This window comes from Dermacentor silvarum, chromosome 3, assembly GCF_013339745.2.
Source record: "Dermacentor silvarum isolate Dsil-2018 chromosome 3, BIME_Dsil_1.4, whole genome shotgun sequence".
In the NCBI taxonomy this organism is placed as follows: domain Eukaryota; kingdom Metazoa; phylum Arthropoda; class Arachnida; order Ixodida; family Ixodidae; genus Dermacentor; species Dermacentor silvarum.
Window position 1 is genome coordinate 209,354,527 of NC_051156.1, and position 17,098 is coordinate 209,371,624.

The following is a 17,098-nucleotide window of genomic DNA, read 5'->3' on the forward strand; positions in this document are numbered from 1 at the left end:
GGTTAACCCTTTCCGCCCAGAAATTCGGAAGTGAGAAGAAGTGAACAGAAGACAGCAAAGAAGAAATAGCGTGTGAGAAAGCAGAAATATTGAAGAGGAGGACAGGAAAAGACGACTGTCGATTTCCTCCAGGTGGGTCAGTCTGGAGGGGCCGCCTATGTGAAGCAGAGGCCGAAGGTGCGTGTTGCCTCCGCCGGGGGCCTTAAAAGTCTGAACACCCGGCATCGGTTCAACCTGCAGGATCCCCCTTTCCCCAGACACGGCTAAGCCGCGCACGGCTACACGCGTAAGGTTCCAACCCTCATGTGCTCGGGTACGTGGTGTCGCAACACACCAAACGCCTGCTGACGCAGACGCCTCCGCGGCGGATACTGCGTACGACAGCTTTGACTGGGCTTGTATATATATCAGCCGTGTTGAGTGCATCTCCTCATCTCTCAATTATTTTCCGTTTACTACCTAATACCCATATAATACCCCAACTGCACGGGACACTTTCGGTCGCTATCGAACCCGATCGGTATTGACTTTCTCGATCACAATTGGCTCCCTTCCGCAGCTAATGCAAAGGAGGCAATCGTGATTGTGACATTCAATCGCGATCGAGATTGGCCCGCGTGACATCGACAATATAAAGCGGTGGGTATCCGGTGGCTGGCTTCCAACCTCACTACTCCCGCAGTCGAGCAGGGCGACCTACTCCCCGGATCGACCGACCTGACTGGGTTTAACGCCATTGTTGGCATTCTAACGTGCACGCAGTGTTCGACATGCATGTTTCGGCCCTCAAAGAAACGTGACCGCTTCGGCCAGGAATCGAATCCGCGACCCCATGTGCTCAGCTGCATAACTCCACAGCCACCGTGAGCCACAACGACACGTTCTCCCAGCTAGCCCATATTATGAACCTGTGAACGCACCTTCGAAGCTGCGCGGATCGCACTCGTAGAACTTCTTCCAGTCCTGGCCGTAGCTGATGTAATTGAGGTACCAGCAGGCGGACAGCACCATTTGGTACCCCTTGCGGGCGATCGGCTTGATGTAGTCCTGCCAGCGTTTCATCTTGACGTCCAGCGACGAGTCCTTCCAAACGCCAACCAGAGTGTCGTTCGCCGCCTGCGCGAACGGGAAGGCGGCACACGGGTGGGCAAACCGAATATTCCTATGCAAATAACACTTGAATGCCAGCCTGACACGGAAATAACTCGACCGCCATAGGAGGTCGTAGATTCGTTCGTGAGTTTTTCTCGACTTGCTTGGGTTGAGAAGGTATTTGCGCACTTTCATTACTACGGCGAGCTTCAATTTTCCAGTGTGCATAGCAGCATTTCATTGTAGGTGCTAAACCTGAAACACCTTATTGTATTTTATCACGGTTTGTAATTTTGCGGCACATTACGACAAGTTCTAATGCGGAACCTTTCGCGTCTAAAAAAGTATAGACCCTTTCTGTGTCTACAAACAGAGCTCCCCCGAAGATTTCCGGTCAAGTGCTCTGCAACAACAAAACTTGCAATAACCTATAACTCTACAGAACTCTCCTGCTGGCGTCAGTTTTGCTGCAGAGTACGAATTTTCGGTCTTTTACTGCTAAGTACAACTAGAAAGTTACATACATGAGCTCGACGCATGGGGCACTTTCTTTATATTTGAACGCATCAAGAACATCTGCCTATAATATATTATGAGACAAAATACTTCTTTTTTCTTGACTAACTTGACTGTCAAAAACGCATGACCGGAAGTTTTCTGGGGTCATAGATGCACCGCTGCCACAGCGCGAATAAAAGGGTTTATATCATCGTTACGGAAGAGAAAGCTGCATCTTGCCTGTCGCCAGCAATGCCTTGATCGCTAGGCACATACATCTTCGAGGTGGCTAAGTTTTTTATCACAAAAATAATTCTGCGTGGCTTCTCCCAACAACCGGTAATCAGTCCGAGCAATGCGTCGATGCATTGTATGGTTTGTGCGGTGCTGGCGCATAATAAAAACCTGACATTTGGCACACACGAGGTGTCAAGGTGATACGGTTTCCGCCATGCAGCTCATGAAAGCTTTGGAAGGAAGAACCATGATTACACAGGAGATGCATGTATTGCGAATCGGTCGTTGCCTCCTGTCTGATGTATATACACTCGCACGGTGATGAGGCACGCTTTCGACACAGTAAAGCGCGTAGATACTGCATGATGCAGCTGGCTTGTGTAATGGATGGCGCGGCGTGACAAGACAATGGGTAAACAAAGATCACCTAGACTCGACAAGCGGCAGCGTGCCCGGCGAAGCAGAATAAGACGAAGCGAGAATAGCAACATCACGGCAACAATAATGTGTTGGCTTTTGAGCAACGAATAGCACTACGTGACAAAACAAGCATGTTGAATTGGTCAAAGGTGCGTTTTACAGAGCCGCCTCTACGCAAACGTGAACGCATTGAAGAGGAGTTGGCCGAGATGAAACATGCAGGTTGAGATTAATATAGTCCACGCAACACCTGCAACCGCAAAGCAGCGAACTGTGCTCGCACTTGTCTCAGCGAGCGCTAGCTTATGAGCGTGCTTATACAGACTTTTATATGTGGTGCCCGTACTGCCAAAGTGCTTCGCTTTGCGCATGCGTACGTTATCCGGTTGCCTTCCCCCATTCACTGACCCACCATGCTTCAAGCGTGAACTTATCCGGTATGCTGTCCTCGCACCAGCGTCGTCTGAAATGTGAGTCGCCCGCTATAGTGTGTAACATTTCGTTAACGTTGCTCGCGAAGGACCGCGTTGTTTTGAAGTGTGGGCTCTCTGAAGACGCGACTGAAAGGACGCCATTGGAATGTGTGAGACGCAAACAACAGTAAGCATAAATGCTTGATGGCCCGCGCAATCCGTATACACTAGCTAGCTTAACCTTGCCCCACTAAGTAAGTGGGACATTTCTACAATTACGTGCCACTTAGTGAAACTTATGTGGAATGACATTAAGAGCGTAGTAGTAAGGTATGGATGAAAATTTTATAGCCCCTTACACGCGACGAGTTTGAAGCGGTAATAGATTTCAGTCAGCATGAGTGCCGCTTAACCACTTGAATGCGGCTGCAAAAACGGTGATCGGTGTTACATATTCAAGCTGCACTCCACAAGACTGGAGCATGTGCACTGATAGGTAAAATCATACACCATTTATGGAAACGACATCAGCGACCTCGAATTCACTATGCTCCACGCTACATGAAGAAGGCGTTACGCGTATGCTATCCATCGCAAATTCAACTAGGAAGCATGTCAGAACTGCGTACGTTAACGTCGTTGTCAATGGGATCCTGCCAAATCATGTACTTGGCGCCGAGTGTCTGGACGTTGGCCAGCGTTCTCTTGACATAGTACTGCTCCACCTGGTTGACGGCGTCGAAACCTTGCTCCCGCATGAACTCGGCAATCTCGGGGCTTGACTCCCTGCGAAGCGAAATCAGAAAACGTTCACGACACCGTTTTACCTAATAAACTTGGATCTTCTATAGCCCTCTGGTCTAAGTTTACGAAATAGCGTACAGCCCCTGAGGTACATACGCTGTGGCTAACCAAAAGAACTCCGGCTTACGGAAAGCAGTTACCATGAAAAACCGGGATCTCCTTGACTAGCGCGTAGCCTGGAAACGATGGTCGTACTGCAGTAGCCGCAGAATGTGCCTGCCAACGTCATAGTTTTACGATAAGCAGGGAAATCAAGAAAAAAATAAATTCTGGTTCTTGCGTTCCGTATAGCTAGCCGATATTACATTCGGTACACATAGTTGGGCGAGTTGTTTTGACATCACGATGGTGTAAATGCACTTAAAAGACGAGGACGATAGATCAAGACGACACCTTCACCTATCGTCCTCGTCTTTTAAGCGCCTTTACACCATCGATATTATATTGGTTCAGTGACTCTTCGCTCGATGGACCTTACGATTCCGCCAACCCACTTTATATGGGGTATACTAAATTAGTTATAAAAACCAGAATACTTTTATTCGTCGGACTTAATGGACGCATAACGAGCGAATTGTGTCTGGCTCCGCGCAGACACGCGATGCCTGTGCACTAGGGTAACGCTGTGAGGCGAGGTGTTTGATGGCTACAGGCGAGTCTAGCTACACATTATTTACCGAAAACTGCTCCGTTCGGGCCCCACTTTTTGGATGCAGCAGTCAAAAATTATAAACGAGGCTAAAGTTCCCATACTATCAATATAAACTAGCAACAGCAATAATAGAGTACGGAAACATGGGTCGCTCATCACGACTCCGTGATGCGCTATAGGGAGAATGGTTGAAACGAACCATTAAGGCAAGCAGAACAAAATCAAAGTTAATGTGTCCAAACACGTGCTAGCTGTCCGTGGCTCATCAGTTCCAGCATGCTTCCGCAGATTCAGGCATTCGCCTCCGCTCAGAAAAAAATAAAAGCGTTTCATGTATAAGATTTATGGTTGAGACATGTAATAAGGTTTCAGTTCTTGGAACATTCCTTACACGAAGACGAAGTAACTGCTGGGAGGAAAACTGCTGCCTTCGCTTTAGTTCTTACTCACGCTTGCATTGAAATATCAGCTCTGCTTGCCGTACTTACCAGCAGGAATAGTAAACCTCGTCCATGCCCAGGTGGATGTACTTGTCCTTGAAAGTCTCGAAGACTTCTCGAAAGATGTTTTTCATGACGTCGTACGTGTAGTTCTGCGTGGGGTTGAGCATCTCAAATGCGGCGTGATTTGGGTAGTCGGCCTTCCCGCGGGTGCCGTTGAAGTAGCACGCCGTGAGAATATCTGAAAGAGGGCGGCAATTTGACAGAGCATAGATTGATAGGCGTGGTGCAAATGTAGGGCACATGGCAGTTGACGGCAAGCACAATGTAGATAACCGACGACGTCCAGTGTCTTGATAACTGCTGACGCACTACTGCGTGGTAACAAATTTATGAAATTCTTGATGTTAGCGATTCCCCAAACCGCAACACAGAGCTGAATGCAGACTGCGAATAGCCATCCGCGAGTCATAAGATATCTCCGCGTTCTCCAACAGTTCATCTACTACTTTTACCACATCCTTACCGATTGCTTATGGTTCCGAAACTATGTTGTAAGGTGTTATCTTCTCAACGAAATTGTCCCACAACCTCCTACGCTGAATGCAACATCAGATATGTGCGCCGATGCGGCCAAGCCACGAAGGCGTACGTGGAAGCTTTATTACCCGCTTCGATAATATAAGTGGTCATCGCGTCATTCCGCTAACTTTTATAGCTGTCTCTGAAAATAACCCCTTTCACTTTAATAACATTGAGGCACTTTCGATATTGTCTCGGTACATAGGCACATATCGAGTGCTGCATGCCGTCACTCCAGTTACTTATGAAATCGCGCCAGTCAGTACCAGTGCCTCACCTGCTCCGACTTCCACTGACGTTGTGCATGTCGCACGCCTAAAACCATATTACTCTCCTGTTACCGCCGATAATTAGACGCACCGGGACGGTGCTTCTGCCGCCGGGGATAATGCTACCTGCATATTGCGTGTTTCTTGTGGACGATGCGCGCGGGCGCCCCGACGAAGAAGACGAACTGTTCCTTGCTCCCGAGGTGTCGGCTTAACTGGCCAGCGTTGCATTTGTCTTTTGTAAATATACATTGTAAATGTCTCCAGTGCTTAATCCTTAATTCGCGTAACAATATCTTCCAATGCATAATGGATGATGTGACAGCCATAACTTCAGCCCTCATGGTTTGATAGTCACACGTGTCAAAGTGACACGGACAGTTTAGAAGACAAAAGCCACGCGAATTCTCTGGCAGCAGTGCCATGGACTTGCTGAGGCAACCCCTCCACTCCACTCCTTTTTTATTAATATTATTTCTTTATCATCCTCATGGTCTTCAGGGAAGAACCAGCTCTGTTAGTCGATGATCGCAATGCTTGTAACTCCAGTAAAACGACGGCAAACACTGCGGGCTTGTGTTTCACCAGGGATCACCCTACGTTCCGGTCGTTCACCAAACACGGTCCCGATGCGCCTTACGCAAAGCAAAATGTTTCAAAGGCAAACACTCTCTGTTCGCACAAAATATAAAAATAAGGGGGGAAAAAGCTCATTACACATATTTCGACTTCGGTTACTTACAAGCAAACGAAAAGACAATTATGGGATTTTACGTGCCAGAACCACGATCTTATTACGAGGCACGCCGTAGCGGGGGCTCCGAATTAATTCCGACCACCAGGAGCCACCGACTTGACCTGAGGGCTCCCTTCGGCTCTGCCGGGCCATAGTTTCTCAGGACCAAATAAAGTTATTGTTGTCACCGTCACCTGGGCTTCTTTAATTAACGTTCACCTAAATATAAGCACGCGAGCGTTTTTGCATTTCCCACTTTTCGAAACACGTTCGCCGCGGCCGGTATTGAACCCGCGACCTCCGGCTCAGCAGCGCAACGCCAAAACCACTATACGCTACCACGGCGCGCGCGCAAACAGGCGACAAGGACCGGCATGAGTTTCCTAACAACAGGCCTTCGTACCGAGCACACGGGTCATAGCCGCGCCTGACTTACCGGGGAATATCTTTCCCAGGGCTTGCGTGTGTCCCGGAGTGTCGATCTCCGGGATGACGCGGATCCCGCGCAGCCGAGCGTACTCGATGAGGTCCTGGACGTCCTTGCGACTGTACACGTGCCTCGGAGAGTACGCACTCTGCGTGGTGCACAGGAGGAGGATTGCATCATTCATTCGCGCAAGACTATAGCTTGTAAGCATGGTCACAAAGTTTGGAGTTGCTGCGGTTATAAATAATTCAGCGAGTTCTTTGGAACCGTTTGTGTTCCCCTCACGCATCCAACGCTTAAGAGTGTGCGAATTCAGGCTAGTTGGCAATTCATATAGTTAAACTTGCAAAAGCGCGCTGTAGACAGGACACAGGGGAAGGGAACGTGGACAGCATGTACAAACGTCCAATGACATGTACAGTCACGTTAAATGTGAGATACTACACGGTGCCCGTAGTCGAACTGGCTCCGATACTTCACGGCAACGCCGAAATGCGAAAGTTTAGAGAACACCGTTTCCAAATTACTGGTATTCAGTAAACTAATGTCGCGTTCGTCGATGGCCCCGTGCATTCTTGGATCCCCTTCAATCCCGGGCACCGGGTCGCAGCTCATATTGAACGCGACCGTACAACACGTGCAGGCTTTTTAAAGCGCTTTTCAACAGAATAAGAGCTCCGAGAATTTGATTACCTTTGAACAAACAGGCACCGGGATCAATGTGTATTTGGCACAGATCGCGCATTTGCCACACTTGTAATGCTTCGCGAAAAGCATTGGCGAGTTAAAAGTAAAGCGGCGTACGTTTCTTCTTTTGCCGTATGGTGAGCTTGAAGCAGAGGAATGAAGAGTGGCCTGGGACGACGGCGGCGGCGGCAAAACGACGTACGACGGCGTAACGGAAAGGGCGTAAGTAAGAATTGACGGATACTGTTAACGTACTTTAAGGCTCTCAACTGCTGTTCGGAGTAAAGCGCAACCAAACTGTCAAAAAAAAAAAAGAAAGAAATAGTAGGAGCGAGACTGGCGTACCTGCGTCAAGTTTGGGTACGTCGCCATTTCCAACGGCCACGACTGGTCGTCGACAAGGTGCCAGTGGAAGACGTTGAATTTGTTGTACGCCATGGCGTCCTGCGATCGAAAAAAAAAAGGCGATCACACGTGTTTCGCAAGAGCGAGCGACCCTCTACATCATTTTTACGTAACGGTCATGCCTGTATTAATGACCAGTGACAGGATTTAGAAAACTGAGACGGACAACGCTATAAAAACGGAAGCCGTTGCGTGCTCCTCAGCAACCTGTACAACAGCCGAAAACCGCTGGTAAATATCCGAGAAATTACACACAGTGTTCGCATGGACGTACCAAGTTTTGCTTGAGAACCTTCATAGGTTGAAAGTGCCTCGATGAATCGATCAGCAGACCTCTGTACGAAAATCTGGGAAAATCATCGATGACGGTGACGTTGATAAGAAACTGTAAAAGAAAGCAAAGAAAAAAACAGCGAGAATTAAATAATATAATAATTTGTGATTACCATGTACAGAAGTGTAGGTTTGGGGTTGCAAGTTGTTTTCTGTTGGTCATTCGTTAGTGCGAGGGCGCACTGAGGGATATACGCCATGATTTCGCGCGTACTTCTAAAGCGTGTACTACCAACAGGCGTAGCATTCCTTACGATGTCTTACACCAGGAAAGCTGTGTAACAATGTCGTGCTCAACGAAACTACGCACTCACGATGACAACAGTCATCATAAGTGATTTTATTTCTGATGGCCAGGGGCAAAATATCGTATCAGTAATAAAGGAAATGTAATCTGTGATGCAACGTGTGGGGTAGTTTTCAAGATACAGTCGAGCGCCTCTATAATGAATACCTCTACAACAACATGACCTGTATAACGAAGTAATAATTGTGTCCGGGTTCTATTGCGAGCGGTGCTGCGCGCGACCTTTACAACGAAGTGACCTGTATAACGAACAATTCCGGAGGCCATATAAGCACTTCATTGTAAAGGCGTTCGACTGTATTTCATTTCACGTGCTAAGGGAGAGTTTTCGAAAAAAGGAACACAAAGTTAAGAGAGGCACTCCTCTGGGCGTACAAAAGAACGCAAAATGCCTACAATTGAGTTTGGCTCTTTTGGCGCAGCCAAGTCGTCTGGGTGGAATATTTCTAAAACTCCCTAATGTCCTTTCTGAGCGTGCACGTGTTTCTCAACTCCATATCGAGCATTCTGCCTTACATTATAGACAATGATGCTTAGCCTAAATCTAGGCTTTCAATACGCTGCTCCGAGTTCTCGCAGTTTCTCTTACCGCTTTGCTGACAGGATCCTGGTGAACAAGCTGGGTAAACGTTTCAAGTCCTGAAAACAGAATGCACGCAACTTGTGATTACTCTGCCGAGCATATTGTTCACTATGTTTTTGAGGTAAGTAAAATTCCACTCACCGCGCAAAGCGCCCCAAACGGTTCGTGACGTAAGCATTGCATCTCCCTGCTCGGGTATGTTGAGTGTGTCTTCAAAGAGAAAAGAACGCTGTTACGTGTCAAGTTACTCAGATAGCTGCATCATATGGGCACTACCGCATAGGGGCCAATAGGGTATGGAGAATCCAAGCATCACAACACTTCTACGCAGCAGTGGAGCCTTCAGCCACTTACAATAGTTACGGAACATGCCTCGAGGAGACAGCGAGGGAGGTCATCAAAAAGGATAGACGTCGCTATATTTACACAGGCCTCTAATACACGTTTGTCTAGAGCAGCGGCAACTGACAGCAATCCCCTAAAGACGTGCAGGACTTTCCAAATGAAATTCTCAGCTCATACTGGAGTCTGCACTGAGATCACTTAGCAACTATTTGCAATATGTTCGCTTTATCAGTTTTGTAGTATATTAACATACGAGGTCCCGCCTGCAAGTTTGTAACCTTGGGACCACCTTCTGCATATTTACCTGTATTGCATTCTCTTAGTAAACCACTAATAAAGATGATAGATAGATTGATTGATTGAACTGTAAGTTAGCGGAAAGTTGCATGAAAATTGTTACAAACTTGGAGAAGACCTTTCGTCACTGCAGCTTCCAGCTCCATACCAAGGTTCATTATACAGCTCTAGTCATCAAACGCGGTTTCTAGGATCTGACGCCAGATTAATGCGAAAGTGGAGCCAGCAATCTGTTTTTTTTTCTTTTTTTTTCAGCTTCAGTACCGTTTTTCTCGCCTTCTGTATACGATGCTCGGACGATAGGTGAAGGACATGAACCAAAATTTCTCGTAAACTGCATCAGCCCAGATCATATTTTTGAAAAGCTCTTGAAGTTCTCTGTGGGTATGTCCCGTAACGTATCGCCAAGTCACTGTATCGTTTTAAAGTTAAAGGATCCTGCACTGAGGTAACCCGCCGACTGAGAAGTGACCTAATAAAGGGTCATCTCAATGTAAGCCGTACTCCTTTCGTTTCGTACTTCTAAATATCCCCCCCCCCCCCCCCCCCAAACGCCTCGCAAAAAAAAAATTCTAAACGCCATTGGCCGTATCATAGGAATAGACTTTCCTGGTTCGATCTCGTGGCTGCTCGCAAAATTGTATATACCATGTGGCACTGCATTTAATATGCAGGTGATAAGTGCCAGCACGCATTTACGCGTTGGTACGAGCAGTCCGTCGACAAGTCATGTAGCATACACATTTTAAATAATATGTCTGAGGCACGTCGAGTCGCTTTGTTTTTTTTTGTGTTTTTTTGTGTGTTTTTTTTTTTTGCCGCTCTGCGACGAAATTAAACTCCCCACTTTTTCATTTATGTTGTTGCTGCTGCATGGTTATAATTTCACTCGATCATTCAGAAGCGGCGTGCTAATCTCGCACATATTAGCAACAAAAATTACGTTCCTCTTTCCTTTTTTTCACTTTCTCGATCTCTTTCTTTAAAAAAAATTAATGATTCCTGCTTCGCTTTTCTTCGCAAACAGAAAAGAAGGAAGAAAACCAGCAGACATTAGAAACAACCACTTCTGCCATGTGCACAGGTGACATGTTTGATGTGACAAGTGCACATGACATTTTTTGCTTCCGCAAGGACAGCTCAACGTTTTATAACGACACAATAAAGAGGCAGCATTAATTTATATGTAATTGAATGCAACCGAAAAAGCATCTACTTGAAAACGAAATGTTCCTATAGCTAGTTTTCCTTTTACACATATTTTTTTTTACTTCCCAAACTTACCCTGTCATTACATGTCTGCACTAGCATGATTGTAATTATTATTTCGTAAGAAGGTTCCCACTCCAGAGGTATTCCTATAAACGCAGTAAGATTGTACAGGCAGGCTCAATGAGTTTACGGAATGCGGGATCACAGAAAAGGCAGAATATTAACTGAGCACGTAACTTCAAAAGTGCTACGTGTACTAGCTTGCGCGACCAACATAGTGCTCTAAAGTTTTAATGGCTTCAAGCTAAAACTGGGCTGGCATTCCACTTTTTTTGCGAAACCTGCATTCCGTAAAATTTTGAGCGAACCTGTACATACTGCTGCCAGAAACAATATATTTTCATGACCATTCGTAAAAATTGTCCTGTCTTCTGTTTGGCGATATAATCAGACCAAAGTTATTAGATTACTTGGCTCCTTTTGTAACTACGGTTTGCGAGCGCCGCGGGAATATGATTCCCAAGTTCTGTTGCCTGCCGAGTATTTCGCGCTAATTGCGCCTCTCTCGTAAACACGCCGCAGACTGGTAAAAAGTGATCACATACGGCTCTGTCTCCTTGACTGGGAACGCGCGCGTGATCTGAGAAGCCGTGCCATGCGTGACCCGCGTACGTTGTACGGTATTTGCCCGGAGGCGGCTCGACAGGCAACAGGAAAGGGTCGGGTCCCAGGCAGCTCATTATATCCGGGCAATGTTGGTTTTGAGTTGGTAGTGGCTGGCTCTATAAGGGCCCACAGTTGCCTTAGCATTGTCAGCGTTCGCTATGCCATGGCACGGAAGGTCTTCAACGCTAGCCCGATCCTGCCGCTGAATGCCCTATATCGGCTGTGCCCCATCGTGGGCTTGCTTTGCCATTAGTTTACCAGCACAGGGTGTAAATTTTTTTCACTATGGACAACAATGTCCGCTCAGGTACAGCGGAATCGCTACATTGTGTTTCCGTATGCGTAACCCCTGCCGAGATTGGTTTGTCACAGGCAATGACAAGTCAGTGCTGGTAGCTAGGTAATATACGCAGGTCATTTTTATTGTCTGCCGGGGCACTTTATCTGGAATGCTTTTAAATCGGGCCAAATTGAACGAGATTCATGCCACCGTTTTTTGTGCAACACACGGCGCGGAATTTAAAGTGACACCTTAATCTACGAGCTGTGATCAGTTTGCGCACGCTTACAGCTCTCGTCGTCCTTGTGTTGCGGGTAGCCGCAGTGTTCCTGTCCTTGGTAGTGTGCCACTTCTACCCTGAGCGCGGGCAGGACTCCGTGATCGACGACGGCCGAGATGCCCTCTCCTCCTGCAGATCCTCTTCGGGTGTCGCCGAGGAAGGCGAGTTTGCGGTACCGAGCCAGAGCCTTGGCCACCACGTCGCACGAGCCGGCAGCCGCCGAGCTCAGTGCAAACGTGTCCGGGTCCAGGCTCCGCTGTAGCGGCCACGACTGCCATCGCTGAGGCGCGGGCCACGGGGAGCCCGGCGGAGGCCGCTTGCCCTAAAACGAGAGAAATCGAGTCAACGTCGTTTGACATAACAAAGGAAGCAGAAAGGGCAGTCGCCATCGTGCTCTGACGTGCGGCAGCACGCGCGTCATGCCAGAAGTCATTCGTAAACGACATGAGTTAATGAATTATCACGGGTGGAGTCTCATGAATATATATATATATATATATATATATATATATATATATATATATATATGGGTGTCTCCAATTGGTCGTTCCGCACTTCCCAGGACTTCTCCAGACGCCAATGAGCAGTGGCGTATGCAGAGAGAGAGAGAGAGAGACGAAGAGGAAAAGGTAGGGAAGCTAATCAAGGATGCACCTCGTTGGCTACCCTACACTTGGGGAACAGGAAAGGGAAGCTTCTCAGACAGTCCTGGGCCTTCCGGGAAGACATATCGAAGAGGCCCACTGTTGGGCGAGTCGTTTGGACAACAGTGCTATTTCCAGCGCAAAGGCAGCAAAATCTAATGCAAAGCGCTGTTGTTTTGTCGAGTCCTTTCGTTCGTCTCACTTTTGCGCTGGAAACAGCACTATGCCCATCATAAAGCATGACATCACGAAATTGTTTTGTTGTGTTTGTTGTTAAAGATTGGGAGACATCTCTAACTGCGGAAACGAAATGGACTGTCTCGCTCAAGACGCTTACCTGACCTACTCAGCGGCAGAAGGAAAGTCGCCAGTGATTCCGAGGTGGTCTCCCTTCCGAGTGTTGACCAAGTACGATACTGATTATCATCGGTAATGTGACGAGAACCCTTGTATTCAGCATGACATGGACGAATTCTTACTAGCTTCAACGTTTGGACAACACACGGGACATCATGCGTCCCATCGTGTTCACCGTGTCTTAAAACGTACGCGAGGAAACTAAAAGATCTTGAAGAATTTACCACCATAAAATACAAAAAAATGCACACCACAGGACACGGATGTTAGGAATTTCAAAACAGGCGAACGCAACCTTATTCACCTTGCATGGCGTACGAAGCGCCGTGGGCGTAGAGGCGTGGGAGCGTGTGCGGTTGCGCGCATATGTGACTGCCGCATCCAACGGCACGCTTACAGCTGCTCGGCTGTTAGTCATAAATATTATGCGTGGATCATATGCTAATAACGTATGGGTTCCTTTTTCATCCGCTCGTTTTTACTTTGTTGTCGCCCACATAGACTGCTCCTTAACAGCGCAAGTCTCTTCCGGTGATACAGACCTGTACGGTTTCCATCCCTACAGCAGACTGCTCTACGCGTTCAAATGGACTGCGGATTTCGCCCGAGAGGCAACATAATACACTAACCCTTGAGTAGCGAAACTGTGCCTCAAAAAAATATGTAGAGAGCATTTCCGAAAATCGTCCATGACTTTAATAAGAACCACACTCGCTTCCTTCCACGACGCAATCAGGCGATGGCTGCTCACGCATCACACTCAGTTATATATATATATATATATATATATATATATATATATATATATATATATATAGACCACCGTCAGTTGCACTTCGCTCCTCAAAGAAGCAGTACGCGTGCCGAGTGAGCCCCTGAACCACACTTTGCAATCTGCTGAACGCGGTTTAAATAGTACGAGTAGATCCGGAACCTCAAAGAGGTGTAACGTAATGCTAACGCGTTTCTCTCGCGACGTTTACCGCTAAATCGCCACTGACTTTTTTTTTCTTTTCGTTCACGTTTAGTTTTGCCACAATCGGGGCATAACAGTATGTTTGAGAGACGATGGATTGTTGTTACCAAAGTTAATGTGCGGCCCGGCCTTCAGTAGATATCTTTATAATATGAGGCAGCATCTCCTCTTAAGAGATTTAGCGACGTGATTTCCCGATCTCAGCCGGCAAGATTAAAAAGCACCCTTAACGGGCGAAAACATTCCACCGTGGGCGGCGTCCTCTGAGCCAAACGGAAGCCATACGGAAGATTATATCTACTGCGGGTTATTGGGTGAAAGCAACTGGCCATCGTCGAATGTATCACCTCTTTTCTTGATTTTTTTTTTTCGGAATAGATTTCCATTTGGTACATAGAGACGGTTGCGTTCGTATACTGTGGAGCTCTTGCGGAGAGGCCAGCGCGACTGACATTCCTATAGAGGGAGGCGATTAACGGTAATTACGGCATCATGCCGAAACGGGACGCCGACGGCATCGCGCAACTCGTTAGCGAGCCACGGCAGGGAACGAGCATCTGGTCCTGTTGCTCCGGGCTGTGCGCCGATGTGGGCCAGTCGCAAGCACGCGAGGACGCGAGGCGTCGGTTAATGTGCAGCCAAATTTCTGGCTGCCCCAATTCAAAATACTGGCTGGTCAGGGGCAAGGAGAAAGTGATCAGAGGAAATATCGCTTTGCTGTATGCCGAAAGCGAAAGTCAGACTAGCTTGCACAGCAACCGGTTGATATATGAAACGGAGCATGACAAGCCAAAATATAACTCGCTGAGAAAACTTCTGTCATATATACTATACTTTGCAGGGGGACTAAAGCAAAGTATTCCTCCCACTCGTTTCGTTCAGAAAACGTAGGTCCAATCGTCCTGTGCAATTGCAGCGATGCCCTTGTTTTTTTTTTTTTTTTTCTGGATCAGTACACGTACTTTCGCGTGTCCAAATCTACAAACTTGTAACATGACCACTGCGTACGCGCGGCGAAAGTTTACGTATGGAAAAACAGACCTCGTGCGCACGCTACATCCCCCTTACAACCACTTAACCCCCCCCCCCCCCCCTCTGCCTATCCTCTTCTCCCATTGTGGTCGACCCTGAAAATCACAGTTCATTCCTGACAGCTCTTACAACATAAACTGGGCGTCACCTTAGAACCCATTTTCTAAAATTCTGACTAAAAATTTTATTATGGGGTTTTACGTGCCAAAACCACGATCTGATTATGAGGCACGTCGTAGTGGGGGACTCCGGTAATTTGGACCACCTGGGGTTTTTTAACGTGCACCTAAATCTAAGTACACGGGTGTTTTCGCATTTCGCCCCCATCGAAATGCGGCCGCCGTGGCCGGGATTCGATCCCGCGACCTCGTGCTCAGTAGCCCGACACCATAGCGAAAAATTCTGACTAAAGACCATGGATTCTGTATCATTGAACGTAGTGCGCGAGATTTCTTTCTTTCCTTTTTTCTTTCTTTCTTTCCCTCTTTCTTTATCGCTCTCTTTTTTATTCTCTTTCTACTTCCCGCTTACGAATCAAGCAATGCGCAACCCATGAGGTGTCCTCGTAACGGGAAATCAATAAGGTGCAGCGTCTATGATATGTTTTTTTTTTAACTTCACATATTTTTGCTTCACACACTTCACAAAGAATGAAAATAAAGAAGCAAGTAAAGGGGAAGGGGCGGAGCACTTTATCGTGCCTTCTTACGCATTCATAGTTTCTAACGACTGGCGTCAAGCACGATATCTCTTTAATTCTGATAGCAGTGAAAATTATTGTTTCTCGCGCTCCAACACAAACAGTTTATAGCTGGTCGTTATGCAAAACCGAGAAAATGGTAAACGCGAACAAGCGAGAAAGAAAGAAATAAAAATCTGCAGCGGCGCGACCGCTCTATACACAAACGCCTGAAGCATGGAACCCCACCACAACAGTTCGTCCAATACAAAAGCACACGAAGCCAGTTCCCAGCCGGACGTTCGCCAAAGCGCGAGCGTGCGCTCACCCCTTTCAACACTCACCGGAAGCGGCAGGCGAACTTCTATGTAGGTTATGAAAGCGTAGGCCAGTATCACCGGCGCCAGAAGCAGCACGAGCTTGAGCAGCGATGAAGTCATGACGCTTCTCGTTCGGAGCCCCTCTCGCTACACGAGCTCTAAGCGCGTGGTTTCAAAACGCGGTAAATGAAATTAGAAATAAAACTTGTCCAAGTAGGAACAGCAGGGAGGCCCGCGACCTCTAACAGCTGACTGGAAGGCCACTTCACTCCGACGTATATGCGGCTGAATGCACGGTCGCTCACTCGCTTGTGTCACTCGGAACGACGAGATCGCGAGCTCCTGTTGCGTCGCTGGGACCGGCTAAAGCCGATCTGTCCGGGGCGGCGGGTCGGTCGCACTGGTTGTTGTCGCCGACTCGCTACAGAGTCAGTCCCGCCGATTGTAAACCAGTTTGACTCTCGGCGCCCGACCTCCCCTTACTCCCGCGGCAATCCGGGCTCGTCGAACGACTCGCTGGTGCAAGGCGTGCAGCGCCGAGCAAAGCTCGCGAGATGGCCGGAAAGCTTTCTTCGTACGCCGGTTGGTTCGTGATTGAAGAGAAAAGAGAAAGAAACTGCTGCGACGCGAGAACACACGCCGTCGGGCATGGGACTGAGAGAAACTCCTTTAAAAAAAAAAAAAGAAAAAAAAAAAAGAAACGCAGGACGAAGAGCTGATATGTGGGAGTCACGAGGACAACCCGGGTGCTAGGCGGCTATAAAAAAAGACGAGTCTGAGCCATGCAAACGTTTATACAGCAGAACCTTGGATGGGAGTATCGCGCAGCAGAGGCAGATAACGAAACGCGAGCGCTGCTTAGTCTCTATCAAAGGAAGACCGCCGAGACTAGCAAATTCATGGGTAAGGAGGCACTGATTAGAGTTACGTCAGTGGAGAGAGAGAGACAATAACGAGAGATAAAGATGGAGTGGGGGCCAGAGTTAGGTCCAGCTTGCTGCCCTGCAGTGCGAGAAACGGCTAAAGACGTCGAGAGATAGCAAACGACATAGGAAGAAAAAACGTGTAAGAAAGAAAATCAGTGCATAAACGCGGGAAAGAGCGCAACAATTTATATATAATCTG

At 47.6% G+C, this 17,098-nt stretch overlaps 1 protein-coding gene across 1 annotated transcript in view; it reads right to left on the bottom strand.

Annotated features, from left to right (window-relative positions):
* Positions 1-16,642, bottom strand: part of LOC119446585 (beta-hexosaminidase subunit alpha) — a 30,385-nt gene extending 13,743 nt beyond the window's left edge. Inside the window, exons 1-10 of the mRNA XM_037711055.2 lie at positions 15,998-16,642; positions 11,975-12,287; positions 9,027-9,095; positions 8,892-8,941; positions 7,937-8,047; positions 7,603-7,701; positions 6,580-6,718; positions 4,605-4,797; positions 3,290-3,446; positions 921-1,116 (exon numbers count right to left, since the gene is read on the bottom strand). Of these exons, the coding sequence (XP_037566983.1) occupies positions 921-1,116; positions 3,290-3,446; positions 4,605-4,797; positions 6,580-6,718; positions 7,603-7,701; positions 7,937-8,047; positions 8,892-8,941; positions 9,027-9,095; positions 11,975-12,287; positions 15,998-16,093 (1,423 nt within the window). The 5' untranslated portion in view covers positions 16,094-16,642. The remainder of the gene's footprint in view (positions 1-920; positions 1,117-3,289; positions 3,447-4,604; positions 4,798-6,579; positions 6,719-7,602; positions 7,702-7,936; positions 8,048-8,891; positions 8,942-9,026; positions 9,096-11,974; positions 12,288-15,997) is intronic.
* Positions 16,643-17,098: the final 456 nt, after the last annotated feature.